Raw genomic sequence first — 18,407 nt, 5'->3', positions numbered from 1 at the left:
CATTTTGCAGAACTGTACAGTGACGTCTCATTAGCAAGTTCACGTTTCCATGCTTCCGTGACCAGTGTTCTCATATGAAGCACACATCTTTTGCCTAACCCAGAGATGCCATGAATGTAGGGGGACACATGCTAACCTACATCTGTCTACTACACACATATAAACCTGGTGGACTTCTTTGAGACAGTTACCAAGGCTATAGATGAGGGAAAGGTGGCACATACAGCCTATCTAGACCTCACTAAGGCCTTCGACACCATTCCCCATTCTGGTATTATAGACAAGCTCACCAGCCTGAACTTAAACCCCTACGTCACAAGATGGATTGCCAACTGGCTCACAGACAGAACCCACATGGTGACAGTTGCGGGAGCTAGGTCAGTCTCTAAACTGGTTACAAGTGGTGTTCCCCAGGGCTCAGTCCTAGGACCCCTCCTGTTCAGCATATACTTCTCAGAGTTACAGGCAAGCACAGGAGGACTATGGCTGACCAAGTTATGAGCGACTGCAAACTAGGGGCTATAACTGACTCTCCTGCTGACACAGACATCCTCCAAAAGGGTCTCACTGAGACGGATACCTGGTGTCAAAATCATGGCCTCAAGCTAAATGCCAAAAAGTGCATAGTCATCCCCTTTGGAAAAAACAAAGTACCCACAAACTACCACATAGGTGGCAGTCCCCTAAATACGGAAGATGTAATAAGGGATCTGGGGACCCAAGTAGACAGTAATCTCACCTTTGATAATCACATTGCCAGAGTGGTTAGAAAATCCTTCTACGTGGTCCACCTAATCACAAAAGGGTTCGCATGCAGATCAAAAGAGGTAATTGTGCCCCTCTACTCATCACTCATCAGACCCATCTTAAGAGTACAACGCCCCATTTGGGATGTACCTTACAAGACACCTGCAACAGCTGGAAAGACCACAGAAGTACCTCACCAAGAGGATCAATGGCCTCAAACAGATGCCCTATGCAGCTCGACTGAAGACACTCCAGTTGTACTCGGTTGCATACCGCCTACTCAGAGGTGATCTCTGCCTGACATACAAGGCCATGTCCAACCCAGAATTGAGGGACATGCTCCACCTAAAGAAAACCTTACCCCCTCGAGCCACACGCTCTAGGTATCTAAACCTCAACACAATAAATAGGACGTGCTGGAGGGATAGATTCCTGTCCCAGAGACTTCCCATGCTTTGGAACAAGATCCCAGTCTGCATTAGACAGAGCTCCTCACTAACACTCTTCAAAAGAAACCTTGACGAGTGGATGGGAAACAGAAAGTTTACCTCAGGGATCACTTCAGTGGCTCTGCTGGACAGAGGCACAGGGAACTAATCTAAGGGAACGGTGAAAGCCAACACATTCTGGCTAGGCTTATAAATGCCTTTGGGCAGATAGCCTAGTACCCACCTATGAACCTATATGTGCCAGAACAAGGGTACATTTCTGGTTCTCCATTCACTGGTCAGGTTACACTTGAAACAGGGTAGGAAAGAACTATTTTACATGGATTGGAAGCATGTTCCAAAGAAGGGGTGGTCTCTTGATACATATACCTGTCCCTCCAACATATCTATTTATGTTTCAAATGAGGTTTAGGTCCCTAGACTGGGTGATTTGATAGTATTTGTTTTGCAAATGTGCAACAGGCTAATCAGAGCAAGATCAAAGGATGCCTTTTAGGCCAGGCATATATCACCTCTTAGCAGTCTGCAGGACACAGAGTTACTGGATAGGGCTTTGAGGCGGTCTGTGTAGGATATGTTGTTTACTCCCTGTATTCTTTTTGTAAGGAACGTCTGTGGGCGTTCAGGCTGTTGTATATGCCTGGACAGGTACATACCAAAGGGGGCGTTGTACTCAATGATTGGTCTCATGAGGAGTGAGTATAGTGGAACAATAACATCCTTGGATCTAGATGCCATGCCCTTGCCTATATTTTGTGCAACACAGAATGATTTCTTTGCTATCATAGACACATGATGGTCAGTCCTTGACCACTGGGTATACTCTTAGGGGTATATTATCAATGTTGTAGTTTCCAATGGTAGCCATCTTCCCAAAGGATACTAGTGCAAATTTCATGGTGCTGTGTTTTAGACTGTGGCTTTGGCACCAGTTGTCAGTCTGTGTTACGCCTTCTGGGAAGGTATGCATATCTCTGGGGGATTCTATGACTCCATCTAGTTTAAAAATTGATCAGCCAGAGTCCCTTAATGCTGGCCCTGACTTTAGAGAAACAGATGCTGAAAAAGGAGCTGCCCCAGAACGAAGCCTTGGAGGACTCCAAATAACTGGTTTCTTCACGTGCATAAGACTCGTACTATAAGTTTGGAGTTCAGTTTGTACAGATGGGCATCAAGATGGCTCAGTGGTTTAGATCTCTGCCTCACAGGAGCAGTGTCTGGAGTTCAGTCTTGACTTTAGACCACTGTGTGTGCAAAGTCTGCATGTTCTTCCAGAGAATTCATGGTTTTTCTCTAGGTAATCCAGTTTCCTCCCAGACGGTCAGATGTGCCAGCTCACTTACCCGCTTAACAAATTAATGGAATTTAAAGCACACACTATTATGATAGACTACCTGAGCCAATAACACAATTCCAAGTTGTTTGTCATATAATCTTGCTACAGCAATCTGATACTAATAAGCTGATCACATCAGGAGAACTATCTGTATTTAATTGGATCTGCCATTCATACTCACACCACAATAAGAGGAGGTCTGAATCCCCCTCCCTTCCAGAACATAGTTTTTAACAAGGCCCATCAAAAAAGTAAATCTTTGGGAGAAAAAAAAATACAATTCATGGGATGTCTACATTAGGCATTAATGGTAATCTACAACATTGTTTTCTTTTAAAATGCCTTTTTTTTACTAAGTGTTTTTTTTTTTTTTTTTTTTAACCATTGTGCCTACAGATAATTAAACCTTCTCAAATAAGACTATGTCCACTCACTCTTCTATATACCAGAATTACCCCATTACAGTTTGGGGTGAGAGCTGTACAGTGGGGCAATCATACAGTCAGTCATGAAGGTTGCTTGTATTCTTAACAGCATCCTGGCAATGATAGCCTTTGCATGGGCTAAACCTACCCCTCTGGGCATGGGCTGGCCAACCTAATCATTTCCAGAGCACAAAACAGCTTCCTTTTCCTACCACCAGGGGGTAGCTTGGCGAGTCATAAGACCCCCCCCCCACAGGACAGGTACTAGGTTCACAGGTAAGTACTAGGCAAATGGTCTGCAAATCACTTCAAGACGAGCCAAAAAAAGAGGCTTATAAGGGCCTCAGGGCCAAAAGCCTAATAACTTCCTATGATCCTATGTGGGCACTACAAAATAGACTGGAAGAGAATTTGAGGCTGCCCATCCAATTATTTTAAGTTTATCTTGAAGGTGGCAAAGGTGCTAAACTGCTTGACATGTAGTGGAAGGTTGTTCCAGACGTGAGGGATACACTGGGATATGAATTTATCAAGTCAACATGTCTTACTTACCTGCTTGTGTGGCTGTATGTATCTTGTTCCACCTTGCTCACCCTCCAGCCCCAATATGTCTTGAAGATTCAACTGTACCTGGGTCACCTGGGCTGCAATAAGGGCTTTTTAAAGCAAGAACTGGATGCACAGAGCAAAAGTCTTGAACCAATCCTACTCTGTTAAAGGTCAGCCTCTCTCAGACAAATCGACCCCATTTGTTCACCATCAAAGATGTAAGTTTTCCCCCCAAACACATTTACTGAATTATCACTCGTGACATCGGCAAATTTACATTCATATAAAAGTAATCACACTATAAGTAAACATTTTATTTCACATACATTGCTATAAATCATGTAACCTAAGCAACAATTATTCAATTCCTGCTTTTTTTTTTAAAACAAGAAACATCTTTATTAAACCATCACTTACAACACAGGCAAGCATACATTTCTACAAATGAAAGCACACCACACCAACACAATCCTACTTGCAAGCATTTTACATCACCAACCACAATGACACACTCCCAGGTGCAAACATTATATATCACTTATAATCCACCAATCTTTTTCAGTAAAACCTTAAGTCCTGCCGCCTTTTAAACCTCATTCTTCCTTTGTATGTATTGTTCCCACAATTCTCATTTTTTCCTATGTAGTTTGCTCCTACCCTTTTCTAAAGATCTCAATTCCAGTTGTTTTATTGCTATTGCTATATTCACTACTTCTAATATAGCTGGTTTAGATTTTGATTTCTATTTTCTAGTAATTGCTTTTTTGGATGACACCATTATTACACAGCAAGGCCTAATGATGCCTAGGCAATTCCGATTATATATCATAGCTCAGAAAAATCATCTCCCTCCTCACACCAATCAGCCCACCCAGCATCTCGGACAATGCATCCTGCAGGGAATCCTTAAAGTCCACCAATTCACCACACTCCCAGAAAATATGTTCCCAATTACCTCTTTCTTCCCTGTCACACCTCCAACATTTGCTGTTTACCTGAGGAAAAATTCTCTGGAGTCTACTTGGGGTATAGAAATATCTAAGCAAACATTTCCAGTTAAAAATCCAAAATCTTCTAGATTTTGTTGCATATTTGGGAAACATACATATATCCTCCCACTATTTCTTTGTGAATTGCTTATCCAATCTCTTTTCCCAAACGTTTCTACCCTCTTCTGATTGATTCTTGTAGTTATCATGCAATATTTTATATGTTCTACTAATTATTCCTTTTTTAATGGCAGCTTCTGTCCTGGATTCTACTAAAACTCTACCAGTGTTGGTCTTCCATTTAGGACTCCCCTATTTCTTTCTCTTTGCCTATAATCTGACATCAGTCCCTGATGGGAAGGCAACTTCGAACCTGCAGTCCATATAAATTCTTGGTGTCTTCCCACTCTAATATCCTTCCATCTCTAGTTAACTGTTCCCAATACCTTGGTTCCTTTGCCAATTTTCTCCAATAAATTCCAACCCCCCCACCTATTGTCTATATCCCTAACTGTAGTCATCCCCATCGGCAGAACCTTGTTTCTTCAAATCTCGTGTTGGCTTAATTCTTAGAATACTTTCTGTTACTTTATGGATATGATATTCTGTATGATTATTATTATTCTCCTTAAAGGCCTGCATCCAAAATCACAGTCGCTCACTGTTTCTTCAGCTCCCCCCCATTTCATCATCATCCCTTTCCACTTTGAAATATAGTTGGCTGCTTGTGCTATATATAGGAGTTTTAACTGTGTAGCTCTGAAACACCACTTCAAATTGGGTAAACCCAATCCGCCCTGTTCTACTGGAAGAATCAGCTTATCCCACTCGACACTTGCAGTCTTTCCCTCCCAGATAAAGTCCTTCAGCTTTTTATTAATTGTTATCCACAACGTCTCCTCTGGTTGATAAAAATATGCCTGACCTCTGTATAAGACTAAAGGGATTAAAAACATTTTAACTGCTTGTATCTTATTATCCATATAACAAAATTTCCATTTGCACAGTTTTCATACTATCTTTTGTTTAGTTTGTTTAGTCTCTTCCCACATATTCTTAGCTGCCACACTAGAATCATTTTTAAACCATACTCCTAAATACTTCATTTTATCATGTCACCATAAACATGGATATTTCTGAACCAATTTGTTTTTGGGCATAAAATTTACTGCTATTGCCTTTGTTTTATCTTCATTAATTTTGTATCCCCAAAATATGTGAAACTGTCTCAAAATGTTCCACAACACAGTACTGTCTCCTTCTGGTTTTGTTAGGTATAAAATAATATCATCTACAAATAAAGACAGCTTTCCTTGACTACTGTACAAATTATATCCTTGAATTTCTAAGTTCCTTATTTTCTTTGCCATGGCTCTAAATATAATTCAGATAATAAAGGGGGAAAGAGGACACCCCTACTTGGCGCCTCTGCTCAAGCAGAAATAACGAGAGAGGACCCCATCCACTTTAATTTTCGCCTCCAATCCGCTAACATATCCTCCTAATCAACCTTATAATTTTTTCAGGAAATACAAATGCTTCCACTGCCCTGCTCATAAAGTCCCAGTTTATTCTGTCAAATGCTTTCTCTGCATCAAGACCCACCAACAACAATGGTATTTTCTTACATTCTGCTTCCCTCTGGATCATCAATGTTCTGTTAATTTTGTCAGTGTTTGCCTCCCCTCCACAAAACCACAGTGATCCATATCTATCAATTTTGGCATTACTTTTGCCATTCTTTTAGCCATTATAGACACAAACACTTTATTATCATGAAGCAAAGAACAAACCCCAAGCAGCAGTTGTTGCACCAAAACCCAGTAACACAGACCAGTATATAGTGTGTGAGAGTATTAATTAAGGTGATGTGACAAATAAAACTGAAAATGTTGAACTTCAGTGGATTTTGCACTTAGGGGCTCATAGGGATTATGTGCTTACTGATCAGGTTCTATTGAAGTTAAAATCTAGAAGCCTTAGGTAATTATTTAATTTTAATTTAGGGTTAGTGAGTATTACCTTTAAGATTTTAATGATGTTCATGAGGCTTAATTGTTTAATTACGTCAAAGTGTACAAAAATTTGAGTGTTATTCTAGATGAGTGGTCTGAAGCAGCAGTATGGTTTACTGTGAAAGCGCTTACTTCTGAATAAACTAGCTCTGGAGTTTATCTAAAGCTGTGGATTGTGTTCTACACTTGCTTATTATTGCTGAACAAGTTGACTGTGTTGCTGCCTTTTGCCTGCCTGGTTGTTCATAGTCTTGTGGTCTGACTTTATAATCATGGTTTAGTGAAATGGGCCTGTATGAAAGCTGGATCTGACAGACCTTTACCCTCTTTAGATATTACAACTACCACTGCTTTCTTCCAGAGGACATAGGTACTTCTCCTCCTCGTCTTAAAATACTTTCAAACAAAATTTTCCAGATCTTTTATCAATTTTTTCCTCCTAGCTTTAAAACTTCCACAGGAATACCATCTATTCCTGGGGACTTTCCCTGCAGATTGGTTATACACACAATTTTTATCTCATATCCTCCTATACTAACCGTTAATAACTGAGCCTCATCTACCTCTAAACTTGGCATATTTAACTCTGCCATAAATATTTCCATTTGTATCTTTTCTGATTTTCATACTGTCTGCTTTATAGAGATTTTCATAGAATTCCAAAATATTTCTAATGCCTCTATGACATCTCGTTACCTTTCTTGTTTCAGGCTCCCTAAGTTTGACAACAGCCCTTTTTACTTTCTGTTGCTTTATCTTTGTGCTAAAAGTTTTTGTGCACTACTGTTATCAAAAAACAGTTGCTTAATAGCAACTTTTCTAAACTTGTTCACATTATCGAGGTAATCCCTTATTTTCTGTCAAGCATTCTGTAGTTGATCCTCCTCTTGTTTTGTGAGATTCCCCCATTCTGCAATACTTTAACATTAGTCAGTCCCTCTAAATAATTCTTGTTACTTCTTAACTATAACTCCCTTTATTTTTTTCCATCCTATTTTTAAACTCCACCTTCATTTTATTATAATCCCTAGCTATGTTTTAAGAAGAAATTTCTATCCTCTCCAACAGCTTCTGAATAAACTCCACTACCCATTCCTTAAAATCCTCTTTTCAACAGATAGGTGGGAAAGCGCCAGTGTCTTACCTTGTGATTTTATTTTAGCTATTATTGGCGGATGATCTGCAATAGTTATTGGGCGAGTATCAAGATCTTCAATTAAATGCATATGTTCCTGTGAAATGCAAATTCTGTCTAGCCTAGCCCAGTTTTTATATCTTGGGGAATAATACTATAAATTCACTCTGAACTCCTATTACTGAATTCACATCTTCCATGCCAAATATTTCATAAACATTTTTCAAAAACTTCCTTGGTTATATTCTCCCATCTGCCCCCCACCCCCGACACATCTTTACTGCTGCAAATCAAATTCCAGTCTCCAGTTATAATATTCTTTGCTGAAAACTGATCATTTCTCCCAAAAGTTTCTTAAGCTCCATTACAGCAGTTTTTGGTGGAAAGCAAATACATGCCACTGTAATTCTCCTCCCTTGCCAGTAGCCTCTTCATACTACAAATCTGCCATTAGCATCTTTATCTTTTTCTATCACTATTGGAGCTCCGCTTGCAATTAATACAAGTATTCCCCCCTTTTCCTTTGTCACAGGTATTAACCATCCTGAAAACCTTTCGTTGGAAAAAACTGAACATGTGAATTTGATGCGTGCCTCCTGTAACACAGCTATTTGTACTCTACATTTTTAATATAGTTCACTATTCTTTCTTATTTTGTATTTATCTTTAAATTTAAGCGGCCTCACAGATATTACAGAAAGCATGACTGTATTAAAAAGTTATTACTCTCACCTTTTATATACAACACCTTTTTTGTTAAACGTCTGTCTCCGGCCTTTGTGTCACATGCATACACTGGCAGGATGAACTTTTATACAGCTGTTTCTTGTCATATCCATTTGAGCCTATGTCACATCTTATAAAATTTTGTTTTACTGAGAGCCCTCAAACAAGCACAAAAAAACGCACCCCCCAATAACCTTCTAAAACCTGTTAACTTAATACTAACACACAAAACTATGTACACCTTCAAATATTGAAGTTTTACCCTCCTAATAGGAATAAAAGTCCCAAACAGACAGCCACACTTATAGACTTGAGTTAACCTAAAAGAAAGGTTATCCATGCTAAGATGCATGGTGCAGCCTGTGCTTCTACTAAGCACTTATTAGTTTGTCTTATCTTTATAGTTTTCACAGCTGGGAAAACCCTTGAATACTTTCAGAGAACATTATCTACCTTGGGAAAACCCATATATATTTTCAGAGAACATTATCTCCCAGCCAATTTCTCTCTTCTTATTTTTCCCCTCAGGCAATCACTCTCCACCAGACTATAGCCAGTTTCTCTTTATCAGATTGTCTCCATGGAGACATGAGAACCAGGCACCCAGTTTCTCTTTATCAGATTGTTTACACAGAAACATGAAGATCAGCTGCAGAATTGTTACTAAACATACATGTATTTGCTAGAAAAAAAGCTACATAATATTCAATGTTCTTTTTCATTTACTTGCTCTCTCTTAAAACTTGTTACTAAATCAGTCTAAGGTCTTTAATCCAGTCATTCCCCCATGCAAGAATGAGAAAAAGTACATTGTTTCTTTTATCATGCTTTTTATTTTGCAGCGTCTACATTTCTTAAATCTTAAACAAGAAGAAAGAGATGAATGGAGAAAGAAAAAAGAACAGCGGCACCTGTTTACAATTCCCACTACACTTAAAAATAATAATAATAAAAAATAACTTTACAGCACGTAAAGAAAACCACATGCCACAAAATTAGTGCTATTTAAGAAAACAAAAATCTTTACTTATAGTTAACTTTCTCCCTCCTCTTCCCCTCCCCAAAACACTTTTCTGAACATTAATGACATGCAAGCAGGGCATATGATTTAGTGCCCCTCACAACTCCAACGAATTCTGAAAAAGTCCAATATTTCCAGACTTTCTTGTCATATTTCACATATATAAATTACTGCAATCTCATACTAAGTTACTGATTTTATCGTTCATCTCCAAAATCCTGTCTCTGCTTCATTTCCAATGTACTCTCGATTCTTCTAGTCAACTCTTGTGCTCCTTTCTATCTCGCCATTTTCCACTGAAAATTTAGAAAAGGTTTCACAGGTACAGTTCCTCTATGTTTTTTTATTACAAAATGAACAAGAAGCAGGATCTCCTTCTGTTTGAAAGCTTACTTTTTGTTGGACAAACTTTTGTATTTCCCCCTTAGCATATACTTCATCAAAAAATTATTTTGTCCCTCCAGGGAAAAATACCTTTAATACTGCTGGATACAGCAGTTTGAATCTCACACCTGCATCTCAACATTCCCTGAACTGAATAAATTTGCTCCTCTTCAGTCTGGTGTACCATGAGTAATCATTCTCCACAAACACTCGGCTGTCTCCCACTTTTACTACTTTGTCCTTATGCCACAGTTTTGTCAGAATCAACTCTTCTGCTGGTGGGATTGCATCTGCACTACTAAAGGTCTAGGTTGCTTTCTCATAGCCAGGTTTGGAGCATACACACTATGTGCCCTTTCAACTAAACTCCTGCTGTGGAATACCACTCCAGTTGCTTTTGTGCTTGCATAAAATTAATGCAGTTTGTTCCTTCCAGCTTCTCTGGGATAGATGAAAATCTCAGGTTCTCCCTACGTGTACTGTCCTCTAATTCTATTTTTTTATTTTTTAAACAACTCTTCCTCAGCAGTCTCATTCAGCCAGCCTTTTCTTCATTTTGACCTCTGATTTTTGCAGCTTAATCATCTTATCTGAATATCTGTTTTTCTTCCACTTTGTCCAGCCTTTTGTTTGTGTTGATATACACCATCAGTGTTGTGTTTATTTTACACCACAAACAGGCTAAACAAAACCAGTAACAGGAAAATACGGGTAGGAGATAAGCGCAGACAGCAAATACAAACTGTTGTGAAGATAAATAAAATTTATTTAAGCGCTTTTCGTCAGCCTCCAATGCTGACTTCTTCAGAATACTAACTACTATCGAAGGTTGGTGTATAAATATTTATGAATAAATATTCAACCAGGCAGTGCACTTACTAGCCAGTTACTGAAATTTACTCAAACACAAGTCTACTGGCCTTCTTTGCTGAGTTTCTGTTTTTACACTGGAAGAGCTAGAAATAAGCTGTTACTCAATATGCATCCATCTTGGAAGTTCCACCACAGAGGGAGGGGTTGACTGGTATGGGTCATCATTCAGAAAATCATCAGGGTGGCTCAAGAGTTTTACTGCTCCATGCACACACCCAGTGAAATACCAGGGACAGGATGTACAATGGGCTGACTATAGGGCAGGGTGGTCCCCTCACTTCTCCAAGAGGCATTCTGTCCAAGCTGCTCTGTCCCTTCCTAGGAAGCACTTAGCATTGGTTCCTCAGTCTTCCACCACAGAGGGAGGGGTTGACTGGTATGGGTCATCATTCAGAAAATCATCAGGGTGGCTCAAGAGTTTTACTGCTCCATGCACACACCCAGTGAAATACCAGGGACAGGATGTACAATGGGCTGACTATAGGGCAGGGTGGTCCCCTCACTTCTCCAAGAGGCATTCTGTCCAAGCTGCTCTGTCCCTTCCTAGGAAGCACTTAGCATTGGTTCCTCAGTCTTTATCAGAGAAATTGCACCACTTCTTTAGCTCCCAAACGTGTGCAAATTTTCACACTCACGGGAGAGGCAAGCAGGCCATTCCCCTTCACTACTCTCTTATCTGCCTACTCCTCCAGTGTTGGGGCCACTATCTGAACCTTGGTCATCTAGGTCACAGACGAGGCTCCCTTCTCTGCTAGGCTGATTTAAAATATACCTCAAAGAGAGGAACTTCAAACCCTTCTACTGGCAATGTTCCAATGCTACATACCACCCAAGGTTTTTGTTCTACCCCTATAAATGTAGTAACATTTTTCATCAATTGACTAAAAAATGTCATATGTAGGACGAAGAGGCAGACTGTGAGATATATACAATCTTAATGGCAGAACAAATCAAAGACTGCCAGAATTCTCTGGGTCATACCTAGACAAACACTTTCATTTCCCATATAGAGCTTTTACTTAACATACTCCTTAGTGTTAAGAACGACCACCCTTCAACTGTGTTAACTTCAGTCTTAAGTGAATTAACTGACTATTGCCACTCAAAGAAACTCTCTTTACACAACATATTACTGGTTGAATAATTAATTCTTATGGCTTTAGTCTTTTGTGTGCATCTTATTTCCAACAATTTTACCATATCAACAGAGTTCTTGAAATATTACGTCCATTCCCCCCTTTCAAGATTTGTTAGATAAAGAAGCAAGGCATTTCTGTATATGGACAACTTGTGATTAAACGCGTGCTGCTCATAACCTTTTACTTGTACCTCCTTCAACCTATGTGCCAAAGCACAAGATGAACTGTGAATAAAACAGGAGGAATTGGACACCCATATCTAGTGGCTCTGCTTAATTAAAAACTTTTGGAAAATCTAATTTTTATTTGCATTTATGCTGAGGGGTTATAATGCAATAATTCACTGTTTTACTAAAAGTACCCACCATTCAGGAAAGCCTATTACTCTTAGCACTTGCAATACTGCCAACAATCCCTGTCAAATGCTGTTTTGGCATCCAAACTTGAAAGTTAGTTTAGTTTTGTTGGCATTTCCTGTCAATATGTTACCAATAGGTTACCATGGGTGGTTCTACAGAGTTCAAATCTAGACTATCGAAGATCAATCAATAAGGGTAGGATACAAGGGTAAAAGCTAATCTTCTGACAATCAATTAACTAACTAACTTAATTGTGACAATGTATCAAAAGAGGCCTGCATGACCCAACTTGTGAAGGACCCTTGCTTGGTTTGCGATTACTCATTAGGAGCTTGTTCTACATACAGGTGGTCTGCATTGCTAACACATAATTAGCAAATTAATTTGTCTTTAATTCATTACATATACTTCTAATGGTTAACCATCCTGCTTGTTTGTTTTATCCCTCGTTTGCATTCTCCAATATTGTGTCCACCTTATCCTCTGAAACTTCTGTCATCAGACAGTTTTCCTGACTTAAACTTTTTTTAATGGGAGCTTGCCTAGGTGATCCTTTATTTTGTCCTGCCCTCCCAATCTCTCTCTCCTTCATACAACTGTTCATAAAAATGAACAAAACGCCAAATACATCTCCAGGTATCTCACAAACTCTTCCTGTTCTTTGATCTATAATACTGCATATACTGATCACTTCCTCTTCTGGCCTAAGAGTTAAATATGTTTGGCCTTTAGCTGTTACCTCAATCTAACATTGAGAGTTCTCTTAGCTTGGTCTACCTTGTAACTTAGCATTTCATCTCTATTCCCATGTAACTTCAGCATGTTAGAGTTCAGCCCTTCCTTCTTAGGAACAACATTTTCCTGTGCCTTCAGTATCTCTTAACCTGACCAATTTGAACCTACTGCCTCATTCACAAAATTCCTTAAAAGCTTCCTTTCCCATACTTTTATCATGATTCCCCTACTGTGTGGAAAGCTTATTTGGTAAAATCTATAGAACTCCAATCAGAGTTCAAAATGTGGAACCTGACAAAAAATACAGGTTAATTTCCCATTTTCACTATATTCTTCCCTTGTTGATATGCTTGAGCAATGGAGAGTTGTCTTATAAAGAAAAACACCACACACATGCAAACTTGCAATAAGATACACATCTCCTTGCTAGCCATAAATTTGTCTATGCTTGAATAATTACCAACTTTATGAAAAACAAGCAAGCATCTCTAGGAAGTCCTAATGCCTCAGGCACATCTATTATTCCCCTCCATTAGTGTAACACATTTATAAATAAAATGTCCTACTGCAGTGAAAACTATGAGCTCTAGGACCACTGTGCACTTCACTAATGGAAAATCTGTGTTCTAGCTGCCTGCCAATAAAACCATCTCCTCTTGTGTTCTTAGCATCCTAGTTATCATTTGTGCAGCAATCCCTGGTAGGATATACAGACTTACAAATCATGCATAACATTCAGTCTAATTTTCATCTTACTAATACAAATCTACCTGCATTATCCTTTTTGTAACTCTGGCAGCTCAAAAATCCATGCTTCTCTACTATAGTGTTGACCATCTCTTTGGCCTCCCGAAAGATATGATAAGACTTCTTGTGAAGTCCACCACGGCAAACTTTGAATCCAAGTTAGCTTCCTCAACAAAGGACAGCCATAAGCCGTTCTTTAGTTACATCCATAACCTAAAAGGTATAGCCCAGATTTCCACCAAACTGGTAATTAATGGTAACACATATAATGAGCCGGTGGACATAGCTAACCTGTCAGCGGACAGGTTTGGTGAAAACTTCACTCCCCTGTCCTTGCCACACATACCTCATGACATCCTTACTACCTGTCCCCTACCTTATATCTATAAAGAACAGGTTGTAAACACCCTCTCTCTAAGGTCAAATACATAGCATCAGTGGGACCTGATGACATCCCAGGCTCAAACAAGAATTAGCATCATCATTTTGTACTCTTTTCAATAACAGTAAGTACCAGCTTTGTCCCAGCTGAATGGAACACCGCCACTGTTACCCTTTGCACAAAGATGGTGTTTCTACTGACCCCAGGAACTACTGACCTATTAGCCTGACTAGCCTTATTTGCAAATACCATGGAGAGAATCATGGACCTTATCAACAAATTTATAGGTAATCTCCAAACACTAGATCCTAAACAGTCTGGATATGTCAAGGAGGGCTCATGCCTAGTAAACCTGATGGACATCTCTGTGATGGTCACAAGTTCCCTGGACAAGGAGAAATCTGTGCATACAGCCTACCTAGACCTACCCAAGGCATTTGGCACTATCACTCACTCAGGCATCATTTACAAACTCTCCCAGCTAGTTAGCAACCCTTGTATCATAAGGTGAGTTACAAACTGGCTCACTGATAGAACCCATGTCAAAATAGGGGAATCTCCAACAGCAGAACCGTAACCAATGGTGTTCCACAGGGATCAGTCCTGGGACCGCTACTGTTCAGAATCTATTTCTCCAAACTACAAGCTAAAATGAAGGGACTGTGGCTGACGTTTGCTGATGACTGCAAACTGGGTGTGGTCATAGAATCTCCAAACAATGTCAACATCCTTCAAGGAGGTCTTGCTGAAACAAATGACTGGTGCCAATGTCATGACCTCAAACTCAATGAAAAAAAAAATTTTGGTAAGAGCAATGTTCCTGCAAATGACCACATCAAAGGCAATACCCTAAATATGCACTCAGTGGTGACAGATTTGGGCACTCAGGTTGACAGCCATCTTGCCTTTGGATCAACATGTTTCCACAGTGGTAAGAAGGGCATTGTATATGGCTCATCTCATAAGTAAGGGCATTACCTCAAGAAAAGAAGTTATCAGCTCCCTGTACTCTTCACTCATCAGGCCAATAATCTAGTACAATGCCCCTTTTGGTATGTACCTTTCAAAGCACACGCAGCAACTGAAGAGACCAAAAAGCTTTCTCACAAGGAAAATTCAAGGTCTTCAACAGCTATCCTATGTGGATAGGCTGAAATCAGTCACTTTATTCTGTTTCATAAAGAGGTGATCTCTGCCTTGTGTATAAGGTGATCTCTGACGCTGCTTTATTGGAAATGCTGCACATCAGCAAGTCAAACGGCACATGGATTACTCACTCTAAGGACCTAAACCTGGTATGTGACAATAATAAAACCTGCTGGAGGGACAGATGTCTCCCAGAGGGTCTATATTAAATCAATGAATGCTTAAAAAGCGAACGGTGATTGATCGACCCTATGTAAGCGAAAGCTTACAATGTCGAAGTGTCAATGCAGAACAGTGATTTTTTTCCAAGGGAAAAAAAAAACTGCTGTTCCAACAAAATAAATAAATAAAAATCAATTTTAAACATTACATTAAGTCGGGGCTTCGCCCTCCACACCCCCCTACTTAAATATACCAACTCCGAGACCCCACTACAGTGCCGAAAACGGCAAAGTACTGAAGCGGCCAAGCAAATTCTTTCCCAGGGAAAGAATTTACTTAAACAGCCGCTGTGATTTTTTGTGTTTTCAGCCTTTTAAGTTCGACCAAGACGCATTTGAAAAAAATGTGTCTTCGGTCTTCTAATATAGACCCTCTCCCAGAGGTTACCATGCCTTTGGAATAGACTCCCCCTTCACATCAAACACAGTACCTCATTATCCCTCTTCAAAAGTAATCTGGACGATTGGATGGGTAACCATACATTCACCCTGGGGGTTCCACCTGTGTCCCTGATGGACAGGGCAATAGTGCTGATCGTGGTAACAAAGGTAAATTTGTCTAGGCTTGTAAGGGCCCTCAAGCCATTAGCCTAGTAACTTTCTAGGATTCTATGAAAGCCTAATAATTTATATACAAAGTTCCCTGGTTTTAAATGCTGCTTGTCAATCAATTGCATTTCTTGTAGTAATACAAACACAGACCAGATTTTTCTAATACAAACAAATATACTGGATTTGCTTACAAGATTTGACAAACCATTAAAATTCCACAAAATAATTGCAAACATTACTTATTATACAGCAAATCACTACTACAGAACCTTTGTTTCAGCCCCTAACTTTGCTTTATTTTTAAATACAACACCAATGTGAAACTTATAACTATAATACTGTCTTAACTTCTGTTACATCGTTTGTCATCCTAAACTGTATAAACATTTCTTATAAGGTTGCGAATAACTCACAAAAACATCATTCAAAAATAATGTGCATGTATTTTCAAAGATAACATTTTACATTGTCTAAGCTGGCTCCATGTCACACAGAGATAAATCCCTGGCTGTGGAGCAAGTAAATGACTGAATTGCAATGCAGGTGGTTATAAGAGCTGGTACGACAGAGTGAGCATCTGTTTGCTTGTCCATCCTATAGAGAAAGTAGCTCTTTTCTGCATGCCTCAGCCATCAACACTGCCTCACTGGTTTTATCTTAATCACTGAGAAGACCTACAAAAGTTGCTGCTTCTTTATTACTGGGACTTGGGGAGATATTCTTGACTGGTCTACCACAGGTTCTGGTCAGTTTTCCTTATGCTATCCATCTCTGCTTTGCTGCTGCAGTTGTTCCAACTCCTTTACATGTTTCTAGGGAAGATCAAAAAGAATATTTTTATAACTGCTAAACAAAGCAATATGCACTGTAGACTCTATTACAGACTTTGATGGTTACATGGAATGCTGTTCCTGCATCCTGTTGCTGAGACGTCATCCCTGTTCACAAAAAAACTACTCTCACCACACTTTCATTTTGTGCCAGGTTTCCAAAACAGCAGTAACATTTTTTTTTGTGTGAACTGGTCTCAAATGTTATTTCTCAGATATCTAATGCCATTTCTTTGAGCTTGAAAGACAGTTCTATGTGCCCTTTCAATTCTAATCTCAGAAAGGGGACACATGTCCAAGTAAAGAGCAAACCTACAACATATTCAACAAGTCTCTGTCTTCCAATGTTTCAGGTGTGCTGCTCAACCAAAGATTTTTCTTCTCGACTTGTCTTCTTTATCCATTAGCATCTCCACTGAACAATCCAGCCTAGCTCCCACCAACTCCAGCAGTGCCTTTACCTCCAACATTCCCGATCAGAAACTTGATGACGCTGAAGGGTCCTAACATTGTACACTTTTCTTGTTGCCACTCAACATAGTTTTCCAACCAGCTTTCAATTCATTGATTCATATGACAAATCTAAACTAATCTAGCTTGTAGGGAAATTTCGGGCCTTCTCTCATTCTCCACAGGATCTGCCTGAGTAGACTAAGCCATGCCAGCATTCCCTCCTCTGGATGTCCTGTACTGTTGTAGTACAAAATTGAATTGATTTCTCACTTTTCTTGCTCTGGTACAGCCAGCATACAGCACTAACAGAGAACTCAAGAGTCAGATTGTAGGAATATATAATTTTTCCTAACTCGAGTGCCTGCAGCTAAGTTTTCCTGTTCTTTACCTGGCTTGCACCTTACGAGAAGTCCCAGTGATGTCTTTTTGCTCACAGTCAAATGAAACATTATCTCCAAATTCCCAACCACACTAAGCGTCTCTGAAAAGACTTCTGTACAACATCTGATGCAATTTTTGATAGCCAGTGCTATTTTAATGCTCTTAAGTGTGTTTTATGTTTTCTTCAAACAAAAAAAAGTCTGAATTTGGCTGCTTCTGCTCTTCTAAACTTAGCATTCGCCCTTGGCATACACAAATTCAATCCTTCCTGCTGCTTCTCTAAAAAATCTCACCCACATCATTCTGCTTGCATTATATCTTGTGTTTCTTCTGACTTTTCTATCCTTCGAGCTTCAGTAAGCACTGCCACCTCCGTGTACAAGTTCCGCTGTGTGCTTTCCAATTCACACACACTATACTCCTGGCATGCTCACTACAGCTTCATTAGGGTTCACACCATTTCTTAATCTTATTCTTTTTCTATGTGCCATTTCTCATTTATGCACATCTTTTGGAGAAAAATGCTTCAGAATTTTAGCAAAGGCAGTGTAAGACTGCATTCCTTCCTGCGACATGACATCTCAGCCACAACTTCACAATAATTAAATGACAAGTGTGCAGCAGAGGAGGAGACCAGCTTCTTTCCAGTGTCAGCAGAGAACATTTCTACAGCTTCTTACCTACAAGGACAACGGTAGCCTCTGCATTATCAGGTATCTTCTCCAACAGTTTCAGCTCATGCTTAGACCGAGACCTCTGGATCCCATTTTGTGGAAGGGGTGTAAAATCCTTCTGCGGTAAATCTAGGCTGCA

General features: G+C 39.6%; 1 protein-coding gene across 4 annotated transcripts in view; it reads right to left on the bottom strand.

The window, feature by feature from the left end:
* SLC4A2 (solute carrier family 4 member 2) overlaps positions 1-18,407 on the bottom strand; it is a 2,370,566-nt gene that overhangs the window by 456,274 nt on the left and 1,895,885 nt on the right. For all 4 annotated transcript variants that reach the window (XM_044067584.1, XM_044067586.1, XM_044067587.1 and 1 more), the window contains one exon: positions 18,275-18,386. In XM_044067584.1, the coding sequence (XP_043923519.1) occupies positions 18,275-18,386 (112 nt within the window). The remainder of the gene's footprint in view (positions 1-18,274; positions 18,387-18,407) is intronic.

Source organism: Protopterus annectens, chromosome 3.part1 (assembly GCF_019279795.1).
Source record: "Protopterus annectens isolate FY-2018-M chromosome 3.part1, PAN1.0, whole genome shotgun sequence".
Classification (NCBI taxonomy): domain Eukaryota; kingdom Metazoa; phylum Chordata; order Ceratodontiformes; family Protopteridae; genus Protopterus; species Protopterus annectens.
The sequence above is the reverse complement of the archived record's forward strand: the minus strand, read 5'-3'. Positions and strand labels throughout refer to the sequence as shown.